The sequence below is a fragment of the Helicoverpa armigera genome, chromosome 17 (genome assembly GCF_030705265.1).
Source record: "Helicoverpa armigera isolate CAAS_96S chromosome 17, ASM3070526v1, whole genome shotgun sequence".
Classification (NCBI taxonomy): domain Eukaryota; kingdom Metazoa; phylum Arthropoda; class Insecta; order Lepidoptera; family Noctuidae; genus Helicoverpa; species Helicoverpa armigera.
The window spans coordinates 4,609,095-4,632,649 of record NC_087136.1 but is presented as its reverse complement, the minus strand read 5'-3'; the positions used below and the strand labels follow the sequence as shown (position 1 = coordinate 4,632,649).

The 23,555-nt window shown below is 34.4% G+C and overlaps 3 protein-coding genes across 5 annotated transcripts; 2 read left to right on the top strand and 1 right to left on the bottom strand.

Annotated features, from left to right (window-relative positions):
- Window positions 1-189: 189 nt before the first annotated feature.
- On the top strand, window positions 190-5,480 carry LOC110373825 (uncharacterized). 3 transcript variants are annotated; one of them, XM_021331195.3, is made up of 8 exons: window positions 190-367; window positions 447-1,298; window positions 1,391-1,956; window positions 2,032-2,961; window positions 3,049-4,448; window positions 4,696-4,896; window positions 4,979-5,065; window positions 5,212-5,480. In XM_021331195.3, exons 2-8 carry the CDS (start codon window positions 496-498, stop codon window positions 5,359-5,361), a joined length of 4,137 nt encoding a protein of 1,378 aa, XP_021186870.3. In that variant the 5' UTR covers window positions 190-367; window positions 447-495; the 3' UTR covers window positions 5,362-5,480. The 3 variants fall into 3 exon arrangements, with proteins under 3 accessions (XP_021186870.3, XP_021186872.3, XP_021186871.3); XM_021331196.3 differs by having other exon boundaries at window positions 191-367; window positions 4,982-5,065; XM_021331197.3 differs by lacking the exon at window positions 4,979-5,065.
- Window positions 5,481-5,839: 359 nt separating this feature from the next.
- Window positions 5,840-8,710, bottom strand: Rps6 (Ribosomal protein S6). Its single transcript, XM_021331193.3, has 6 exons — window positions 8,570-8,710; window positions 8,040-8,244; window positions 7,680-7,825; window positions 6,737-6,907; window positions 6,214-6,360; window positions 5,840-5,966 (listed from the first exon to the last, which is right to left on the bottom strand). The coding sequence occupies exons 1-6, from the start codon at window positions 8,573-8,575 to the stop codon at window positions 5,880-5,882; spliced, it is 762 nt and encodes a 253-aa protein (XP_021186868.1). The 5' UTR covers window positions 8,576-8,710; the 3' UTR covers window positions 5,840-5,879.
- Window positions 8,711-9,536: 826 nt separating this feature from the next.
- LOC110373818 (geranylgeranyl transferase type-1 subunit beta) lies at window positions 9,537-21,687 on the top strand. Its single transcript, XM_021331185.3, has 5 exons — window positions 9,537-9,922; window positions 12,384-12,511; window positions 15,874-16,047; window positions 16,532-16,695; window positions 17,515-21,687. Exons 1-5 carry the CDS (start codon window positions 9,816-9,818, stop codon window positions 18,010-18,012), a joined length of 1,071 nt encoding a protein of 356 aa, XP_021186860.1. The 5' UTR covers window positions 9,537-9,815; the 3' UTR covers window positions 18,013-21,687.
- The last annotated feature ends 1,868 nt before the right edge of the window (window positions 21,688-23,555 follow it).

Genomic DNA, 23,555 nt, shown 5'->3' with positions numbered 1-23,555 from the left:
AATTTAAAATTTTCGAATGATGTTCGCAGCAGCATCGAATAACTTAATGCCTACACAAAATAAGATGTAACACTTAGATAATATTTATTTCGCAGAAAAACTTCCGTAAGTATATAGTAGGTACAGTGATTAAAAAAATGGTCAGGGTGAAATAAAACTGGCAGTTTTGAAATTTATCCTACCAGACATATTTTTTACAGATTTGAGGAGGATTCGAAATTGCAAAATGTCAACTACATGTCAATGGCTTACTTTATATTATTTCTTTGATTGGCTTTTGAAATAAATTTCTTAACTATAAGTATAGTTCCATGTAGAGAGTGGTTTTATTTTGGTCTCTACAATCGAAATTATTGTGAGAAAATCTGTAAGTATTGCGCATATGATATCGATATCTCTAGAGTGGCCTGCTTCCCAACGCCCTAATTATAACATATTTGTTTCAGATTAGTAGATTTTGTTTCAACAGCATATAAAATTCATCTCAAATAGGAAATGGCAATAACTTCATTAGATGTTTCGTGCGATAAAATACCCACGAAATCGTCATGTTCTGCACACAGTTCCAAAGGCGGTAATTCTTGCCGTTTAGTTAAAATTAACTTTGCTTCTGCCGATGGGCGCCTATCCAGCGCCGCAAGTAAGCTTAATAAAGCTAAAAAAAATAACCCTAGATCTCCATACTTAACAGGCGATAGAGTTCAGTTACTTTCCAGAGTAACAGAAAAGAGATTGGTTCATAAAAAAACTACTGATATTGTTTCATCTTTCCCATTGGCTGTAAATATTTACAAAGCTAATTCCGATGAATTTAAATCATCTAAAAAGGCCAATAAGAAAGTTAAGAAATCGGTGCTCACTCTTCCCAATGACCCAGCGCCAGCGCCTCAGTGTACTGTGAGCGATATGAATGATTCGGAATATTGCGAAAAAAATATCAGAGTTCGCAAACAAAAAGTGAAGAAGCGTAGTCCGATGCAAAACAGCAGGAAGGCACGTGTAAGAGAAAAAGATTTTGAGTTTTATGATAGAGACGATATCAACTTAGACTGTAGCTCTACAGATATGATTAAAAATTTTAATGGTGATGGCAAGAGGATTTCTAACAAAAAGAAAAATTTACCACCTCCAAATAAAACTCAAACGGCAAGTAACGACCTAAGTGATGTGTGGACCGTGCTTAGAAACATCAATAAATTTCAGTTCAGACCTTCACCTCCGATGTCTGAAGCGAGTATTATACCGGTAAAGAAGAGAGTACAAAAACGTCAAAGAAGATCAAATCGTAAGGATACACGGTAATTATTCAAAATGCGAGTTATTTTTTTGGCCAGTGCGTTCCACTTATTTATCAACATATTTTAACGTCAGCTCAAATTTTAACTTACAGTGTTATTGAGACTTGTCGGACCCAAGAGTTTGCGTACATTTCAAGTTACGAAGTGGATGATAAAACTAATAACAGTTTTTCACCATCCTCTAGTATTGATCGTATAACAGTCATTGACAAGAAAAATGAATTTAGCAAAATATGTGAGGAATTCGAAAAACGACTACTTAAAACACATGAATTTCTTAAAGATTCGAATAATAACAAAACTCGTACACAGAAACATAAAAATCAGCGTAAACTATCTAAAGGTAACTTAAAAGCTATAGGTAGTGGTGGATCTAAAGAAAATAAACAGCTAATACCTCTGAAAAAGAAGAAAAAATCAAACTTTAAATCTTCGTTTGATCAACAATATAAATGTGAACCCACAAATAATAGCGTTAACAAAGACTCTTTAATTGATGGAGAGAATACACAAGTGACTGACGACTCCGACATTTTTTCACATAAAACTGATGTCGATAGTATGCTTCCAACGAATGGCAGCTGTATTTCTTCAGAGTATTCAGGATCAAGCAGATGTGAATTATCCGATAAAAATAATGACAAAGTTATAAGAACGGGTAAGAAATTAATTTCAATAATGTCTTTCACATGTCTAACAAAATAATCAATATACTTAAAAACTCTGATTCCAGATTACGCTGTGGAAGATCCACATTCTCAATTAAAAGATTCAATCAGAACGGTTCAGAATAAGGATCAGGAGTCAGCTAGCCCACCCAAACGACTCGATCCTCAGAAAAGGAAACCCCGCTTAGTTACCACGATGCCCAGTTCGTGTATGATGCCAAAACCAACACAAACCGAAATTAAAAGGAGGCTGGCGAATATCAAGTTTCCGATAGTAATTTTAGGGAAGGATCAAGTCAGTTCGGGTATTAAAGTTATGGATGAAGACCCTCCACAATTTAGTGGCTTAGACGAACACATCTGGCCTTTTATGGCTGAATGGTCCCCGCAAGCCACTAAAGATACAAAGCCCAATAATTTTCTTGACAAAAAGTGTAATTCTTTCCTTTCTGACACCAATTCAAGCAAATCACGCAAAAGTGATAAGGGAACACGAAAGCGGTCACCATTGAAAGAAAATAAACCGGCAAGTGGTGATCCAACTATATATAAAAAGAAATTTGAAGTGAGGCGACCAATGGAAATAACAGATATAACTGAAAAGTTGCTTCAATGTACGAGGAAACAAAAATCAATTGTTCAATTAAAGGACAAAATGTTGAACTTCTTGTATAAAAAGTCCTCGTGTCGTAATATTAACAGCCTAAATGAAGAAAGCAATGCCAAAAGCCCTGCTATAATTGAAAATAAAAAAGCAGAGGCAATTGAGCCTGCAAAACCAGAAAACATGTTAGCACTCACTGAATTGCCGAAGCGAAGAACTTTTGCAAGCCCATTCCCAACTGTAGGCAAGAATAAAAGAATACAAAATTATGCTTACCCATGGGCCAAAGCAAAGTGGGCAAGTGATTTTATAGAAAATGTTATAAAGAAGATACGTAGCGGAGTTTATTACACTCAAGAACACAGGGATACTTTCCACAGATATCAAATCGGTAAGTATGCTCATTCTAATCAGCCAAAAAGTATTGTAAAAATATCGGCTACGTACCTTCATTTAATGTGTCTTTTTTTCTGCACAGGCGTAAAAGAAGTTTCTGTACAAGCAGGCTCGGTATGCGATTCTTCTGATTCTACTCAGACTTATGATAGCGATACAGAAACCGAACATGCGCCAAATACACGCAATCCGATACCAGGCTTCGAGAAAACACTACCAATGCTAGAAATCAAGACCCTCAATATGAATCAAATTGCTGTTAAACACTGTGTGACGAATGTCATAGTACAGTTCGATGTAATACTTCCAGCAAAGAGTGAACAAACTTCCACGAACACATCAACATATAAAAGTATTCCACTAATACCAGTCGAGATAACTGATAGTCACACCAAAGTGTTCAAATGCAAAACAACGATTTTTAACGCCGTGTTGCCTGCCGAGATATGTAGCATTCTACCACAAATGATGAATGCTATAATCGATACGAATTCGAGTACGACCACTGCAATGTGCCCCACAAAAACGGATTCGTGTTTATCTACAATAACAGAGCAAACCCGTTGTGAAGCTGGCGAATCCTTAAGTGGAATAGCCTCAAGTCATAGGTCAACTGAGATCAAACCTGCAATTCAAGGGTCATTTACAAATAAAGCTTACAAAAAGCCAATACCCACAAAAATCTATTTTAGATTCGATTACGACAATCTTTTAGCAGAAGAATTGTTACCAAAGGTTTCTTTGGATGGTTTAGTAAAGTATGAAATTAATCCCCGATTAGTGGAAATTGACAATACAAAATGTATACTTTCGCTTGTTATGTTACGACGATCGATCAGGCAAAAATCAAGTGTAACTGATATGGTACAAACCAATACCAGTACGAGTATGGAAGTTTATACTGGTAGCAAACGAAGCGTATGTCCAGCTTACAAGCCTTTAGACATCGTGGGTATCATCAAAAGTATATTACGCACTCATCATTTGCAAATTAACATGAATTTAACGTCTTACTTCGATATGCTTAAAATGAAATACGATGGCAAAAATATTAAAATTAATATGTCGCTAACAAATTGCAATGGTGAACAGAAAAATGTTGTTGTAACAGTAAACAATTTGAAAGTTGATTCCCTCTTCGAAGCATTACCAAAAATGAACATTAAAAAGAAAAATCCGGTGAATAAAAGTAATCCTTCTGTCAAAGTTATGGATTATGCAAACACATCTTTGGCTGGCAAATCAGAAAATATGGAAATAAACCGTACCAACTGCACCAAAGTTAAAAGAAAAGGATTCTATAAGCTTTATAGAAAATGCAAATCTACTACAAATATACCCTCAGCAGAGAAATGTACTAGCACTCCACTGAGTAAAATTACGACATTGGAGGACTTTTTCCAAATTCTCGGATCGAAAAGAATGCTTTGTAGCGTGTTTGATGGGTATTCTGCAAAAAAGATTTTATCGTCAATATCGGAGGTAAATTGTTACGTCATGTACCTACCTACTGCAGATCATTGAAGCCCGGTTCCTATAGATAACTATCTTGTAACTTGCGGATGATAGGTCTTTGGCGTCTTATTCTGCGAGGATGTCAAAACCAGTAGTTCTATGCTTATAGGAACCGGGCGTAAAACTGTGAAATTTTTTATTGTTCCGGTATTAATTTAAGTAGGTATCTAAAAAGTCGGTTTAAACATTTTACTTATGAAACATTAATTTACAGATGAAGAACTGGATTACTGAAATAAATGCGAAACAGGCTATGCTTATATTACTCCTGACCAATAAGAAAGATACGCAAAATTTAGTGCGTTTCAGACCTATTATTTTACAAGGTATTGCAGTAAACCGAATTACTAGAGCTTCAGAATTGGATATGGAAATTGAAGTGATAGAAAGGGAAAATTTAAATAAATTCCCGCAGGTAATTTATAGTTCCATGTTGAAAGTTTAGAAACGTAACGAAGCGTATTATTTTTTCCTAAATGCACTCTTTTTTTCCCAAGCAGTTTGAAGGAATATCTTATTTACCGGAGTCGGTAACGAATTACGACAATCTAATGGAGGAGTTGTATTGGATAGCTAAAACTACTGTAAGATGTTTTATTTGTATTTTGTTTGTTACTTACATTATTGAGTAGAATAGTTAGGTATCTTATTGACAGTCTGGAGGTTTTTGCGTAAGTACATACCTAGTAAGTAAATAAAGTATCTAAAATAACCATTATTTCTTTTACAGGCTTCCGATTACCAAAAACCTTTTGACGAAACTTCAGAAAGGCTTCTGAGGTCCTTATTAGAGAAACGCAAGAAATTGAATCCTTCGTATCTCCGTGTGATGGCGCGTTACGTGGGCTTGGGACTGCTCAAGTCACCAGCGAAATGTTAAATTATAATGAGTAGATACTGTGCTGTTAAACATTGTGGGAGGTCAAAATTTTGCTAGTGTTATTTACATTGTATTTATTTTATATATATATTTATACAAATAAATATTTCCTGAAATTATGATTGCGTCTTCATTACCTACCAAAATATGTTTCAATTTTGAGTAGGAAATGCACGAGCAATTCGTTAGTTTGATTGTACAGTCAGCAAGCCTAGTTACAAAGTTCCCGTAAAACTGCTTACCACGTGCTTTGTAACGTGTCTTCCGAAATCCGAAGGAACTCGTCAGGATTTAAGATGGTCATCATCACCATAGATTTTAATGATCCCACTACCAGTTATCACAACCGACTGCGCCAAAGCGTTGCATTTGCCGGCTAACATTTGTGCGCGCAAATGTTTGTGAAACATTTCGTGCCAAAAATCGGTCACCGATTACGGACTTGGGCGGCCTTAATTATTTGAGTTAAATGAAAAGATTTTAATTAGATTTTACATATTTTTATTGTGTAAAGTAAATCACTTTTGGGGCGCACTCTGGTTGGAGCTCTTTGAGTCGCGCATTGAGGCGGAACGCCTGCGTTTGAGTTCTTCCTGACGTCTTACCTGCAAATAAAAACGTCAAATGTCAGAATAGGAAATCATTGGGAAAGTCGTCATTTTCGATTGAAAAACAAAATGTTGCTGATTTAATACCTTGGTCTATATCAAGTATATGCCAAGGGGTAAGACACAGCCATTATTCTTACAGCCCAGTATGATTTCCACAAATAACATGAGGTCATATGATACCAGCTGTTACTTCACAATATCGGGAAGTACAAATAAAGGGCATAAATCTGTTTGTAATTACCTTGGACTCCTTCTTTCTCTGGGCGAGCAGTTTAGCGTACTCGTTCTCGGATTGCTTGCGCTTCTGCAGACGCTTCTTCTTGAGAGCCAGACGGTGACGTCTGCGCTGCAGGACTACAGGGGTGACTAGCCTCTGGATCTTAGGGGCCTGGAGAGGAAATTGATAAGATGATTAGTGATAATCCAAAAAACATGTACAACTATGCATTAAACTCATCAATTGTAAAATAGGCAATTTGATAAGAATTTTGGAGGATTGGAGAAAGTGAAATTAAAATGTTCAGCACACTGTAAAAGTAGACAGACATGAGCCTGAATCTTCTGCTCGGCGCCAATATGATATACCCTGATGCTGCTGATTCCAAGCTAAAGAGCTTGGAAACAATATTGAAATCAGGGAGAAAATAAGTAAACCAGTTGCCACTAAATGGTAATGCTAATTTGAGTAATTTTGTACTTGAGGAATCATTTTTATTTTTAAGTAGAACATTTCTTTTGGTGAATAAAATATTAGCTTTAGTTACCTTATATCTGGGTTTAGCGTTCTCCTTGCCCTCCTTGGCGGGGAGCAGACGTTTGACGACGTAGCGACGGACATCGTCTTCCTTGGACAAGTTGAAGAGCTTGCGGATTTTGGACGCACGCTTGGGTCCAAGGCGACGGGGCACATTGCCGTCGGTAAGTCCGGGAATTTCCTGGCAAAGGTAATTTTGAGATTTAGGATAGGTGAGCAAACATTTTGGACAATGAAGTTGTAAATATATTTATAAGCAAAGTCTTTAGAGAAAACTTTGAAGAACACATCAGCAGAGGAGAAGGTATTTCAATAGATTGGTATAGATTCTTTGTTAAATTACATGTAAAAAAAAAACTAAAGGTTGTGTTTGTGATTTATGAACAACTATAACAAGTACCATGCTATTGTACTATGCTAATGTAACACCAAAAATACCATGTTTAAAGCAAATAAAAGATTTATTATTATTATTTATTATACCATCATTATTGTCAATCACAAGTTGCGTAAAGAATATTTGTTTTAGTTTTCGTCTTCCCCTTTGTTGATGTTAGACAAAGAGTGTTAATAAGAACATAACTGTATGGTATTTGAAAAAAGACCTTTGAACAAGTAATTCAAAGGTTATGCCAAGTACCAGTTGCTATCCCCTGTCGCATATAATTGCTAAGATTTGGAGATCTTAGAAACAGTAAGAACAGGGTTGTAATACATTGATTGTATTAATGTACACATACATTAGTCAGGATAGTCAGTTTCTAGCTTACATGATTCCAACACATTACTACTGCAAAATATCATGGAAAAAATATGAGAATGCAGACAACTTGACCATAAGGCTGTGAAATGTAGTTTTTAAAAGTATATACTCTAGATTCAGTAACTTTGTAGTTTACAATCTAATCATCATCAATAAAACTAACCTATAAACACAAATTCTGTTCAATTACCTGTTCACCCTTGCGGACAATGACGAGGGCCAACACAGACAGGTTAGCATCAACAATGCATCCGCGGACAGACTTGCGTTTCCTCTCACCATCACGACGGGGTCTGTAGCAAGAGTGGCCCTTTGACATCAACAAACGGACACGACCTGTAACACAATGAATAATACATAAATACTTTTTTCTTGTGTATATATATATTGTGTCCAGTCTAGGATATAATACTTATTTCTTGCATCTGGTTCTATATAACTTGAACTTATATCGATTACGGAGTCTAGAAAATGAAAGATTAGGTTGGCTTCAAAAGAGAAATCTTAGTGAATCTGAAAACATCGTATAAAACATGTGGTGAATACGTACTGTTGGTGAGGACTCCCTGTTTCATGGGGAAGCCCTGCTTGTCGTTACCGCCGGCGACGCGGAGCACGTAGCCCTTCCATTCATCTCCTAGCTGATCCGCCTCCACTTCAGCGCCCATGCGCTTCTCGTAGAAGATGCGGAGCTTATGCTCATCAACTACCTCGAATAACTTCTGACATCCCGTGGCCGGGAAGGAGACGTTCAGCTACAAAAACAAAGTGAGGTTAGAATAACAATCACATTTCTTCTCTTCATCAATTAGCAGTTTAAGGCACCAACACATAATATAACGAAACATTCTAGCTACGGACTACTATAATCTTGACTAGCAAGACCACACGACACTGTTTTAAAGCATGATATTTTCACTTTCCGAACAGTACGGCACAATTTATCGAAGATTTTCTGGGAAATCACTTCCCAGTTCAAACAAAAATTACTAAAAGGGTACACGTAAGCTATTATAGAATCACATATTCAGAATATTTCACCTAAATTCTATTTATTTTATTAAAAAACATTATGAGAACCTTCATGACTGCGGTTAGATTCCGTGAACGTCAGCCATGAAAAAGACCAGAAACAATGACAGAGCTGCTTACAAGAGTTGTCAACCCAAAAATGTTGTAGTTTTCTTACTATTTTGTCTATGCCAACCCGACTAACTCGACTAAGGTCTAAATGGTATTCCCATTAATACGTATTTTAATCCACCGAAAACATTACATATTTTATAATTGATCAATTTATTCTTTTTTAGTGTCGTAGCTACATTATGAAATGAAGTCAAGAATACGATCTACACCTATAAGAGGATCAAGGCAAAGCTGATACATGAGACGTTGCTAAAATAATACTAATAAGCTTAGCAAAGAAGTTTCAGTACACATTGTATGAGTTTGTTATTTTTCCTCCAAAACTACCGGTCAAGCGGCTAGGGCCCCAAAGAAAGAAACCACCTGACGATGCGTGTCGTATCCAGAAGTACGGCTGCCTGCGTCAAACGCTTGGTGCAATTATCTAAAGAGAGCTTCTTTAGTTGTGAGTCGAGGCTCATGGATATTTCAGCCAATTTGGCTGTAACAATCACATGCCAAAATGTTGACAACTCGTGAGTAAGGCTAGCCGCTGACTGCAACTTTTCGACGTGACGTGACGAAAAGTTGCAATCAGTGGCGGGCCTTAATTATTTAAGTTCCTTTTCTTTTTCAGCTTTACCTACCTATTTCTTAATTAATTTTCACAATCCGTTTACCCATCCGTCACCAGGCTATATATATCTATAAAAATCTTACTATTCAAGAAATACGATTTTTGACGTTATAGACATAATATCATCACTTTGTGCAAGAGTCCATACTTCCACTTATCTTAATCTGAAAGATTCGATCCTTCATTTTTAAGAAAATACTTAAAATAAAAATTTGGTACACCTCTAGTTATACTTGTCATACTATATTTAGAAATTGACAACGCTAATGTCAATACGTCATTCAATGTAGAACATAGAGAAAATTTTGCATATTTTATTCCTCTATCTATCATTGAAAGGGTTGTGTCTGATTGTGTCAGACAGAAGTCAAGTTTGTGAGTTTTCGTCTCCAAATTAATTAGTGGATAAAATTAAAATGAATTAAATTGGCACACTGAACATAGTTCATTATAATATCTAAACAACAAGTGCATCGATATTCACATTCACTTTCTGTTGGAGTGTATACTTTCATTGAAATAAATCACAATTTGAGTTGAAGGCAAAAGTTTATATCTACAAAAATGAATCACGAAGAGAATAGGATCATGGCTCACCGGCAGCATGTGAAGTACTTTATGCGATTTCTGAATATTTTGCCATCGTCGTTGTCGTCTCACGATACTACAAGGTAATTAGTATCTCGTCTGTATCAATTTATAAGTTGGACAAGGATAACTTACAGGCTACAGTTACTTTCACAATCAATGCAGTGTCTTGTGAGACAAGTAACATCATTTGTGAACTCATTAATTATAAATGTTGACATTTGTATAATAAATACTGCAACTGTTGGTTATCTATAGTTTCAGCTTAGTAATGATGACTAGTAAATTAATATGAATGTACATTATTAGCATTTAAAATATTTGAATGAACTAATACAAAAACAGGATAACAGGAGTTCTGAACTAAAAATTATATTATCCTGAACTTGTTAATGGACTAACTATAATTTGATTTTAAACTTGCTATATGCACCTTGATGTTAAAATCTCATGTTAAACAATATTCTTATGTCAATAGACCTTTAATTATGTATTAGTAGACCCTAAGCCACAACTCCATCAGAAAACAGTGATTCCTGATCCACAAGATACAAACAATGCTAACTTAGCAGTTCACAGATGAATTATATATCTAAAGCACATATTCTGAAAAAATAAATAAACTAATTTATTTAACGTTTTCAAATCATACCTAAAAGAATTTATTTGTCTATAAAAGCAGCAAATACTTTTACACACATAGTAACATACTATTAGTAGAGTAGCATCAAATTAATTTACATAGGGTCATTTCGCCTGTTGGCGACCATTTAGTGCAGTTGGCAAGTTTGACGGCGATAATAAAAATGCTCCAGCACTCATTTCCATGTCAAATTTGTGTAATGTATTCCTTATATACTCTATTTTAAGATTAACTTTCAGTTGTATTAGAAATATCTTACGTTTTCTATTTAAATCGATAAACCTCAAAATTAGGCGTTTTACCCAGTTTGCGTCCACAAAATCCAATTCGCGTCCACCCATGGTCCAGTTCGCGTCCAGTAGCTTAGAAAAGGAATATAGGGGTGATTTTTTTAAGAATTAATAAAGAAAGATTGTATTAGATCAATTTCTTTCTTTAACAATAAACTTAATTATTAAAAGTCAACATTATCATCATTTAAAATTCACTTTAAAAAATAAAAATAATTCTTCTCAACATTGGTTTAAGTAACTGAAAATAAGATTAAACAGTAATTTTTTTTATTAAGATATATACGTGGTTATAATTAAATTATAATTATAATTTAAATATTTAATCTTATATATATAAAATCTTAATAAAAAAATTGAAAAATTATAATTTAATTAGAACCACGTATATATCTTCATAAAAAAATATAATTTAATTATAACCACGTATATATCTTAATAAAAAAAATGTACTGTTTAATCTTAATATATTAAGTAATTTCATTTAAGATAAGTTCTTCGGATACAGGAAAAAAGAAGGAAAAGACAACATACACAGAAGAAGACTTAAAGAAAGCATTAAATGATATTCGAGAGAAGAATAAATCGATAAAAAAAATATTCAAAGAATATGCCTTGTCTGATAATTTATTGACTCAACAATTCTTTTAGTTGTATGTTTAGACAAAATTGTTATATTGTTTTGTTAATTTAATATGGCCAAAAACTTACTATAATCAACGGGGTCTTTCCCTGTGATTTTAGGGTAAAATTAACAGAACTGATTACTGTTTATTTTTCAAGTTGCAAAATTAATTGCCTAATTTTAAGTTACTTAAACCAATGTTGAGAAAAATATTTTTATTTTTTAAAGTGAATTTTAAATGATGATAATGTTGATTTTAATTTAAAATAACAAAAAAATTAAAAAAATTACTGTTTAATCTTAATATATTAAACAGTACCCATGTTTTAATTATTTTTTATAAGCAAGTATTTAACGAAAACAGTGGACGCAATTTGGTTTATTAGTATAGAGGATAGTTTTAGTTCGCGTCCATTGTGGACGCAAAGTGGAAGTTTTGTAAAATTCGATGTAGTAATTCGCGTCCACCTTATTTTATTCGTTAAATATAAAAAACATTACCAAATTCATAAAAAACATTATACCTTTATTCATCATTAAACTGTAGAAATAGCTATCTATCCTAAAATTCACATAAAACAATATAAAACTTACAATCAAACACGCCGCTGCACACTAATTTTTATCTAAAATTCAGCGTGTTTGCGCTTTCTTGTTGAAGAGCCTAGACTAATTATTTTTTCTAAAAGGATTGGTTGGACGCACAGAACTTTTGTCTATCTGTGCGTGCCTCTTATACATTAACGTATTAGCGGTAATGATCTTTCGTTTGATTGGTGTGTTAATTATCTTGTTTTCGAAGTTTTTTTAAAGGAGATCGGCAAAATGGACGCGAACTGGGCGATGGTCGCGAACAGGCGAAATGACCCTAATAAAACTAATTACTGTTCACATAGAATCTTTAATTGTTTTATTATGCTAATATCATTTTTAAGTACCCATACCTACCCGGTGATCTAAATTGAACCTTATCCCTTTGATTTCAGAGTAACAATTGCATATTTTTCCGTGTCTGGTCTGGATGTTCTGGGTGCGATATCATCAGTATCTCTAGACCTAAGAAATAGAATAATAGAATGGATTTACAGGCTACAAGTACATCCTGATAAAAATAGTAAGTATTTTTTATTTACTTCTAGAGTTGAACTATGAAAAATTCATTCATTATAATTTTCCCAAATTATTCCTCAAATCTATACTAATATTATAAAGAGGAAAACTTTGTTTGTTTGTTTGTAATGGATAAACACAAAAACTACTGGACCGATTTTAAATATTCTTTCACCATTAGAAAGCTATATTATCTGCGAGTAACACAGGCTATATTTTATCCCGGTGCGGGCAGTAGCTCGCACAGGATGCGGGTGAAACCACGGGAAAACGGCTAGTATTCGATAAAATGCATTACAAGTTACTTGCAATGTTGATGAATATATCAATATTTTTTACCTACTTAAATAATGTCATTGACATTTTTATCAATGACAAAATTTATCATTTACTATGCTAATTAAGCACTGTTTAATAAATTCCTCACATGCATTTAAAATGGAATTTAATATTTGTGCAAGTTTTCTTATGCTCTTGCTTGGGTCGAATTTATTTCCAAGAAAAACCTTGTTTAGAGTTTCAACCATCCAAAATAAAAATAAAACGTTTTATTTTGTGATCTGAATCTGTTATGGGAATTTTGTCTTTCATAACATTGAACAGTATTGAATGCTGTGGCACTCAATTACTTAACGTGTATAAGAGCGCCTTCACACTCAGATTTTGTGATGAGCTAAAATATCGCGCTAAAATTCGTACCGTAGTAGTCAACTGTTTCCTATTGCATGTTAAAAAACTGCGCGCGTTAATGCGCTCTTAAAGTCTTCTTTTTTGAGAGTTGTCAGGTCTATGGGTGCTATGTTTGCCTACGGAAGTCAGGCTTCGATGTTTTACCTTGTGTGCATTCAATGCCATAGTCATTGTGCATGTAATTTCTTCTAATGGCTCTACTTACATAAATTACCATATAATCGATCATAGAGCATAGCTGTATGCGTAGCCATACATGTCCATCTATGCATCATACATAGCAAACTGGTCGTTTTTCGTAGTCTCCTGCTGTGTCCGGGGGCACATTCTTCCCGCACCCGGTTAACTTATAGCCTATTTACTCGGGTTTGGTGTAGCTTTCCAACAGTGAAATAATTTTTCACTGTTGAACAAACAAACAAACACAAGTCACATAATCTTAAACGAAATTTCATCTTGTTTCTTCATTTTATAATATTACCTGTTTACGCCACGTTCTTTGAGGTCAGCATGATTTTAAATCCAATGTCAACTGAGGACATGTCCACTCTTTAGTTAGCTAAAATCAATCAGGGCTAATCTAGCTAATCTTATTAGGACTTAATTCGATTATATAGCTGGGTTTTGCAGGGTCAGGTCTATTATAATGGCATATCAAAGATGTACCGTAGTTGCTTTTAATTTTCCTCCCATGACTAGCTACTGGATCCTTTGACCAGTTTCGAATTCTAGGAAAACAAAGTGAGTTCCGTATTAAACGTCTTATTTACGATATATTCTCAGAGATTCTTGTTATTGTTATAGCAGGTAAATCGAATATCAAAATTCATGTTAGCTTACTTAAATGCATTTAATAAATGAATTAATACTGCAAGGTCGACCACTGTCATACCTACCTCAATGTTGTTATGAGAGAGTCAGAGGTCAAATTATGTCGTTCAGAAAGGTCTTCAAGTATTTTGCTTCACTGGCTCTCGACTTATCTAGAGGTAGATTTTGTTTCTGATTTGTATCTACCTATACTAATGTAAAGAAGATGAATTATTTGAATGTTTGAAGGCGCCAATCTCGGAAATTATAAGATCGAATTGAAAAAAATCTTTCAGTGTTAGATAGCCTATTTATCGAGAAAGTCCATAGTCTAGTTTTTACCCGGGTGCGCAGAGTAGTTTCCGCGGGACGCATTTGAAACTGCGTGCGGAAACTAGTACCTAGTAATCGGAAAAATTATATGAAATGCGTGATGATCAAAGCCCCCATGAGATTTTATCTTAATTAAATTTTACTTTGCACTGTTATATTCTAAGCGTGTAATATAGTAATATGCAATTTGTTTATCGAGCCTTTGATTGAATGTAGGGTCAAGAGGTTTTATGATTAGCACCTTGTAAACGGTATAATCATCGGCAAGGATATTGAGCCCTGACCTTCACCTGCGCAGAAGTGATTTATTGGCTTATTGCCTTAAGTGCGCAACAGTCTCGACAGTGCGCAAAGCGATCCCCACTCTTCCTCCGAGAGCTCATTATCCGTGCCGATAACTATACAAAAGTTGTAAGTAGGGAGCCAGGATTTGTAGAATTATTTAGATAAAAGATTTGGTGAACGAAATTAGTGGGTACGGAGTTCTCAAAATAGAAGTGTATGTTTTAATAATGATCTTTATTTCACCCACCAATTTGAACAACTTATTTTTGTAACCAGCAGTACGGATTATATCATGATTTCTTAGTACAGTCAGCTTAGAGAACATCAAACACATTTTGAACGAATCTCGTTTATTTGCGGATATCTAATACAAATACCGTCTGACTAACCACAAACCACGTTTTTAGAAGATAAATAAAACTAATTCCACTAGGATGATATTTATATAGTTGGTGTAATATATAAGTGTTTAGTTTGTGTACAAAGTCGATGATTTAATAAGCATTGAATTACAAACAAGGGAACAATGCATTAGCTTTCTGATATCTAGCGTGTTTTGTTTGAACAAGTTTTTACTGAAGTAGCTCGGTTTTTATTGCACGGTTTATCTACTTGTAAATAAATACATAATATGTTAAAATAACCTTGTCTGCGACTTATGAAGATTTTTTAATTTTTTCCATTTTTGTGGCGACGTCTCCTTGATTTAATACCTGTTATTAAAATTATAAAGGTGGTTTAGTTAGAGGCTTCTTTATTTAATTAAGTATGTAGGCTTTGATGCCTCGTTGGTTATCGCTAGCGTGTCTGCTAAATATAGGGGCCTAGTTTAATCTAGGCCAGGATGACTGTTGTTATATCAATAAGCTAGTTCCTATTAGCAATCTGGGGTGTGGATTTATACTCTGTGGGTCGGAAAAAGTGTATTTATTGCTTTGAACATTTCACATTAAAACCTAAAGCACAACTACCTTAAACCACTTAACTAATGGTAAACAATCTTGATAGAACTTTTTATACAAATACACTATGAAAGAAATACTACACTATTGCTTAAAATAATTATTGAATTACATAATTCAGTAATTTTTGTTAATGTATTTATATTGATTTCTAGTTGCATTTTTTTTCTTTGTAATTTATATAATTAAGTTTCAGTTTAGTGTAGAGATTTTCCTAGAAAAATTATGTACTCTATTTTTTCATAACATTTAATAGCTACAAATCAATTCTTTTTCCCTATTGCAGATGGCGATATGTCAATGTGTGGCTTCCAAGGTTCCTCCACAGTAAATATAGACTTGGACCCTCCGAACAATCATTATCGGTGCGGACATCTCGCTATGACGTATACCGGTCTTTGCATCCTGCTCGCACTAGGCGATGACCTCTCAAGAGTGAATAGGAAAGCATTAGTCGAAGGTAAGAACTGAAGATCGTATCGGTATACATGAGGTAGATGTTTTTATCTCACCAAAGCGGGAGAGGCATGCTTGTGTGTGTAAGTGCACTGGATAGTATATATTCGCTTATCAAAGAATAAATAAAATTATCTTAGAGTAGGGAACTGGAGGTTAGTATTTGCATTTAGTTGTCGTATTCAAATATTGATCTCCTTCAAGTTAAAAGCATATAACTTTTACTACATGCTATGCGGTATGTCATACATGCATGTTGGACACAATATTCTATCAGAGTGCATACATAGCCCATGTATGCACTCTGATAAAATATTGTGTCCTAGTAAACTTTAGTCTGGCCTGCACTTTTAATCAACTATATTTTTTACCCTAATGTTAAAAGGGTGTTTTTAAATTTTATGTTCAATCTTGAAACTCAATAATACATACTTCAATGAACTCATCAATGTAAATAAATATGAATGTTTTTAATTTTCTACTTTTAGGTGTAAAGGCGCTACAGACGGAAGAGGGTAATTTCGCAGCGACGCTCTCTGGTTGCGAATCGGACATGCGTTTCGTTTATTGTGCGGCGTGTGTCAGTTATATCCTTAACGATTGGTCTGGATTCAACATTGAAAAGGCTACGGATTATATCATTAAATCTATTGTAAGTATCGAGAGTAATAATATTGTAATATGCCTTACATATTACCATAATGCCATCTAGCCTCAAAAAAGCAGACCTTGTAATAGACAACTGATAATGTAGCCATACTGAATATTTTTTTCTTGCTAATCTTTAAAAGAGGCCAGTTGAAGAATAGAAGCGTTCTAAAATTCATTATCGCTTTTGAATTCATTTGTTTTTTGTCACTTATATATTTTCGTCTGTAACTTGTACCAATTTCATTGAAACCGAAAGAAAGAAATGACTATCAAATGAGGGTATATTGGCTTGGTACCTGTAGTGTATTTAAAAGTTATCTAAAAAAACTGGTTTGAATAGACGATAGATGGAATAATGTATGGTGAATAAATGGTTTCTGCCACGTACTAGCTAGAAAGCGTGCGTTAAAACTGCATTTACGACTAATGTATTTTTACGATACATAGTCGAGGAGCACATAATTTGAAAAAATTTACATACCTAAGCCGTGCCTATTCATTATTATCTTTTCATTTAATGTTATGTTTCATAATTACTTATTATGTACTTTGTATTGTATTTCATGCCTTAAAGACGTGTAACTATTTAAACGTGTTTCTTGCAACTGTATCATGGGCACGTTCAACTGTTGATATTATATTACCTTATAACAGTCGAATACTCTGTAAAGTCTGTTAAAAATACTAATATGATATTTTATCCTAACCTTACTTGACTCAAATTTATTATGACAGTCAAAGTTTTAAGAAAAAGCCTTTCCATGCCTGTATTGTGCCCATAGTCCATCAAACCTTATTCAATCTTAATACTTTTTCCCAGGGTTACGACTACGGAATAGCTCAGTGTCCGGAACTAGAATCCCACGGAGGCACCACATTCTGTGCCCTCGCGACGCTGAGCCTCACAAACCAACTCGACAAGCTATCAGAAGAACAAGTGGAAGGCCTCAAACGGTGGCTTCTCTTCCGACAAGTCGACGGCTTCCAAGGAAGACCCAACAAACCCGTCGATACCTGCTACAGTTTCTGGGTAGGAGCATCCTTAAAAATACTAGACATGCTACAATATTCCAACTACTTCGCAAATAGGAGGTACGTCTACGAAACACAGGATACGGTCGTAGGAGGCTTCTCGAAGTGGCCCGATACATGCACCGACCCCATGCACACATATTTAGGCCTCGCAGGACTCAGTTTGATCGGCGAAAACGGCCTCCTAGAAATAGAACCCAATTTAAATATCACTAAAAGGGCGTACGAACATTTAAAATCTTTGCACGAAAAGTGGGATAGTGAAACTAAATTATGTGTTTTATGAATACCTTTTATGTGGGAAATAGTTTGTTTTCTAATTGTGAGTGACGTATTATTGCAATATAATGTTTACTTGAGTAAGTTTGTGTATGTTTGATAACGGCGTCCGATAGTAGTGTATGTTAGATAGCACAGCTAGTAACGATTTTAATGTTATCGTAAAATTCTGCACGAAAGGACCAAGTTTAATTGTTAATTAGAAAACGAACAAATTTTTATAAATGAATACAGTAAATTATTTGCGCTTTGTGCCTCAAACATTCATAATTAGAAAATGGCTTCCCATCAGTCTTTTTGACCTAAGAGAACTATGAATTTAAGTTACCTACCGAAATTATCGTAGTTTAAGTTTATGAGATGTTCATTATGCTGAAGTATTATTACTGTTGCATAATCCTTTTGTATAATATTGTTACTACTTAAAAATAATGTTTATGAATACTAGGTGCTAATACTTGATTAGGTATCGGGTACCTAACGGTGTCATTGAATGGACAACGAGTAAATATTTAGCGTTATAGTACAATATGAGAATTTCTCGCGACGTGCCATGAGCAGTTGAGTAGTTAGGCGGTTATCAAATTATTGCACAAAATGTAATTTTAAGCTGTTTTATTGTAATTGATTTAGGGCGCAGTCACGCTTCACCAAACCACTGCATTTATATACATATATATAAATAATGCATTTATTTCACACTTAATAATTTTCTTAGCCAATATCATAAATTAAGTTCACATGTATTTCACACATTGCTCAAAAAAAGTATGTATTTATGTAGCTAGGTTTAATTCAATAACACTACCGTAAGTGGACCCAATTAATGTAAATTCAGACAACTGTTTTTGTCGTCAATTACATCAATTTCATCAATTATTTGGTGTTTACGTACCATTGTAATGCGTATTGTGGCTGCGTCCTAATTCACGTGCGGTCAAAACTATGACTAGTATTGTATTCGAATTTACAGTGCGTTCGTAATTTTATTGGAAGTGACAAGACGTGGTGAAGTTAGCGGTTTTAACTCGTATTTTACACCTGTATTCTAGAACTATTTTATGTATAAGGAATTTTATATCAGATATTATTTTGCAGCCGAAAATTAACCAATAACTATTCATATTCGGCCCACCTAACCATCTTCTCAGCCAAGTATAACTCAAGTATATCTCTCATATATATACATATAACTCAAAAGTCTGCTCTTGCCACTTCGTACACAATGAGAAATACTCTTGCTAAGCACATAGTTCTTGAAAACGGGTGTTTATAAATACATTCATATCAGATTTTAATTAAATCTTCAATAATAGATGCTTGTTAAAACCGCTAGCGTAATCCAAGCCTTTTTATAATAAAACAAAATGAAGTAGTGTTACTAAATTAGGTACATCGAAATTGTTCGCAGCAAATCGGTCAATATGATAAAAACTTTACGTCAAAAGAGGTTTTGTTGTTTTGTTATAAGAACCAGTTACTGCGTAAATACCAGCGTATTTTCTATAAGTATGTAGAAAATAAGTGTCTAAACACACTATGCCGAGAATACGCGACGGAAGTTCGGCATGATTACGCCTGCAATGCTATTTGAATTACTGGCGTTATAGCGTACAGCCGAACTTCAGTCGGGCGTAAGTTCAGCGGAAATTCGGCGGCAAAGTATTCTGTAGAACACACATTATACGCTACCGAAGTTCATACACACAAAATTGCGCAACTGAACTTCTGCCGCGTAAGTTCGGCACTTATGGTGTGTCATATCAGGCGATTACGTTGGAACGTAAAATCAGCTGCGGAACTTCGGTCGCGTACGTTCGGCATAGTGTGTTTAGACACTAATTTTGCATTGTATCCAGACGGTATGCGGTTTTTTTCAACACAAAATAATAGGAATATAAAAAATATAGTCAGATTTTAGTTATGTAAATTAATAATTTCAAGTTGTCATAATCTGCCTAGCCTTTTCCCAATTATGTTGGGGTCAGCTTCCAGTTTAACCGGATACAGCTAAGTGTCAGCGCTTTAAAGAAGCGACTGTCTATCTGACCCCCTCTACCCAGTTACCTATAATAATTTCAAGTTATGACGTTGTGAAGGTATTTTTTCAATAGAGATGTTTACCCAACTTCATCGTAAAGACGGGTAAAATTTTTGATTATTTTTTAATAGTCTAAAAAGTTAACTGTTTTGCCGCTATCCTTGACATTGATTCTTGTTGAGCAAGTATTGCAAGAACTATGCAAATTAGATTTTTTTATAACGTTTTTAAAATATGTATTTAGTGAATTTATAATTTATTTATTACGGTATTTTTTTGGCTGTCGGTACGATACTAAAAGATCTTTTAGTCGCAAAGTAGTCTTTAATTCTAAGTTAAATGTTGCATTGTGTTCCGGAGCATTTAAAATATTTCTTACCTTTTCATACACAGCTTATGATTGAAGTTCATCACAATTTTCCTCTTCAAATGGATAATCTTGAGCAATTCTAAACATACAGGGTCCTTAAATGTTTAACACATTCTATATTTTACTTACACTTTATTTCATAAAGTTGTGTGTGTAAAGGTCTGAAATACTTATATAATATTATTTAAGTGTCGCTTACAGCTTTCATACCGATACCAATTTATTGTTATACACAACAGTTCCTTGTAGTGAGATGAATTAATAGTCTCCTATCTCTTATTTCATTGCACGAAAACTCAAACGGTTAAGTAAAATTATTTGTATGATACTTTTTTTGACAAACCTTTACTGGGCAATGGACATAAATATGTAATGTAAAATAATTTTCTTATTTTCATAATAATATACAGATGCATAATTGTGTTGCAATTATAATACTTATGTATTTTGTTCAGTTTCATCGCGTTTCATGAAATGTCTTTATTACCATTGTTATCAATAACTCTCAGTTTTAGTAGAACAGAATTTCAGTATTTGTTTGTAACGTGCTTACAAAAAACCTCGCTTCATTTATAATTGCAATATTTTTTCTCGTTTTATTATTTTTCCTCAACAAGATGCCTGTTTTTAATTTACCAGGTTTGCCCTTTGCAGAAGTTTTTTTATCGAATGAGGAAAAATATATTAAGTTATAGGTATAATATTTGAGTGTCAAAGTCTTGTGAATAATATTTGACCTTTAAAGATTTGCTTTATTGTACGATAGTTAGGTACAGTACCTACTCACGCAGACGGATTAATATTCAAATTACTTAATTAAAAATGTAGAGAAATGTGTATCTTATTGGTGCGAGTTAAGTTTCATTATTGCTTGCTGCCCCAAAATAAGTTGATATTCGAATTCAACACTTCTGAGAAAGAGTTATTATGGTTTCTATAAAAATTATAAGCATGATAAGTTTAACTAGTATGTACTTTTCTTGTCTTCTACTAGTCAACAACGGGTGGTAGAGGAAAATAGACTTAAGTGCTTTATACTTAAGGTTCACGTTTGTTATTTAATTTTAGTTAATTCAAGTAAAGGTTTGTCACTGTAAAATTAAAGGAACCATGTTTTAATTTTGTGTTTGAAATTATGTGTAAATTATTATGTAAAGTTGTAATATTAGTTTTATTGGAAAAAAGTAATTTGAAAGTGTAATTATGTCTATTTTGAGCATTTATTTCGATTTGTTTAAAAAATATTGAAATATAAAGAAAGTTAAAATGAACGTTATTGTTTCATTCACTTATGTACCTTTCTGCGCTCTGTCATCATCAGCGTGGCCTTTTCTATACTACGTTGGGGCAAATTATTCACTCTTAAAGATGTTTAAGAGACATCCGGGACACAGCCAATAAACGTGTCTTCCGAAACACGAAGGAAGTCATCATAACACATTGGTTACCCATCATTTACAGACCCTTTTGAGCTCCTAATTTTGTAGATTACGGACTATCGATTTCCAATCTATCGTGGAATCCGAAACAGCCTATCTTATTTTCTAAAAACTATCTTCTTGTTATTGTAAAACATGAATATGGTATATGTCTACTAGTAATTAATACTAATAGTCTAAGGACATTGAAAAAACATTGATTTTTATAAGAAAACATGCGCAGAGGAATCCTTAAACATAAATAAATAAATAAATGAATACACTACTACTAATCATCAATAAGCCACACAAAACGTCCCTAGACGCACTAAATAACGAACAATTAGATCTGTTTAAGAGGAATTAGAGTAATTACCGTGACGTCGGTAATTATACTAGGCGCCTAAGTTCCGACATTCCGGGAAAGCCATAGAGTTAGGCGCTTGAGGAATTAACATAGGACCAAACTCCTTGCTGTTGATCTGTCACATTTGAGCGTGAAATTGCCTGCATCTGCATTTACGTGCCCGAACGTAATGTAGGAACCTTGTGCACGGCACCCATTACCTATAGGTATTGGATAGCTAGATCGATATGAACTAAGAACTCGGCTAGATGCTTATTCTCTAGTAAACGTCCAGATTTGCAGTGTACCAAATTTGTTTTGACCATGTTGGCTTTATTTAGACTTGTGCATGTGTTGTGTGTGCCCAACATACCCTCATGAAATTACGGCTGGAAAAGAGTATGTTCCTAACCAACAGTAACGAAAATGAACATGAATCAGGTTAACGAATAGGGGACGATGTCTTTTGTTTCTAATCGTCTTTAGCAAATAAACGACTACAAAATACAAAATAATTAAATAAACAAAACGTTAACCAACCTAAACCCAAAACAAAAACCAATCTGCAAACGGAGACGATACAAATGTAGCTGCAAAACAATTAGGTGCTTTGTACGCCATTGTACACAAACGGTTCATTCGGTGAGCCGTTACGAGACTGCTTCATTACCTCACCAAGTGCGGTCCACAGATACGTACGGAGAGAAGCCTGGCTGGCACAAACTAGACTTACTGAAGTATTAGAGCGCGCAGCACTATCTCCCCCGCACAGTGCGCCCAGCGTTTAAGCGCCGACGAAGGAACGCAGAATAGAGGTGCCGCATTATCAGCTAATGCTTCGGATTTCACGGTATTGTGCGCGGCTCTAACTTTAACATGTAATATTCATGGGATGCGAGTGTTTAGATAGTATGTGAGACGTTTGAAATTGGACGACCAGGGAGCGCCTACGTTCTCAGTACTTGGTAAAAGGAAAGCAGCTGCTGGCTTTGTAGATTTGTACAATGGCGACACTCAGTTGTTAGACGCTGAATTTAATATCCAGATGCGAAAGCGGCTTATTTAATGAATTAACTAGTGAGCGTCATATGGAAAGCACTGAATAAATTTTTAAATATGATATAAAAAGTAGGTAACAGATTAGATAAGAACGTTCTCCTTTCAAAAAAGGTCAATAACGCACTTTCGATTTCTCTGGTGACTGTGTCCATGGACGGCAATACTCACTGTCCATCAGCAATAACAGTTCATTTCAAATAAAAAAAAATGCAGTTCATAATAGACACTATGAATTGTACAACAACGTTAATGGAGGATTAGCCGGAAGGAAAATTAATATTTGAACAATAAAATTCATAAACAATCAAAAAGGTAT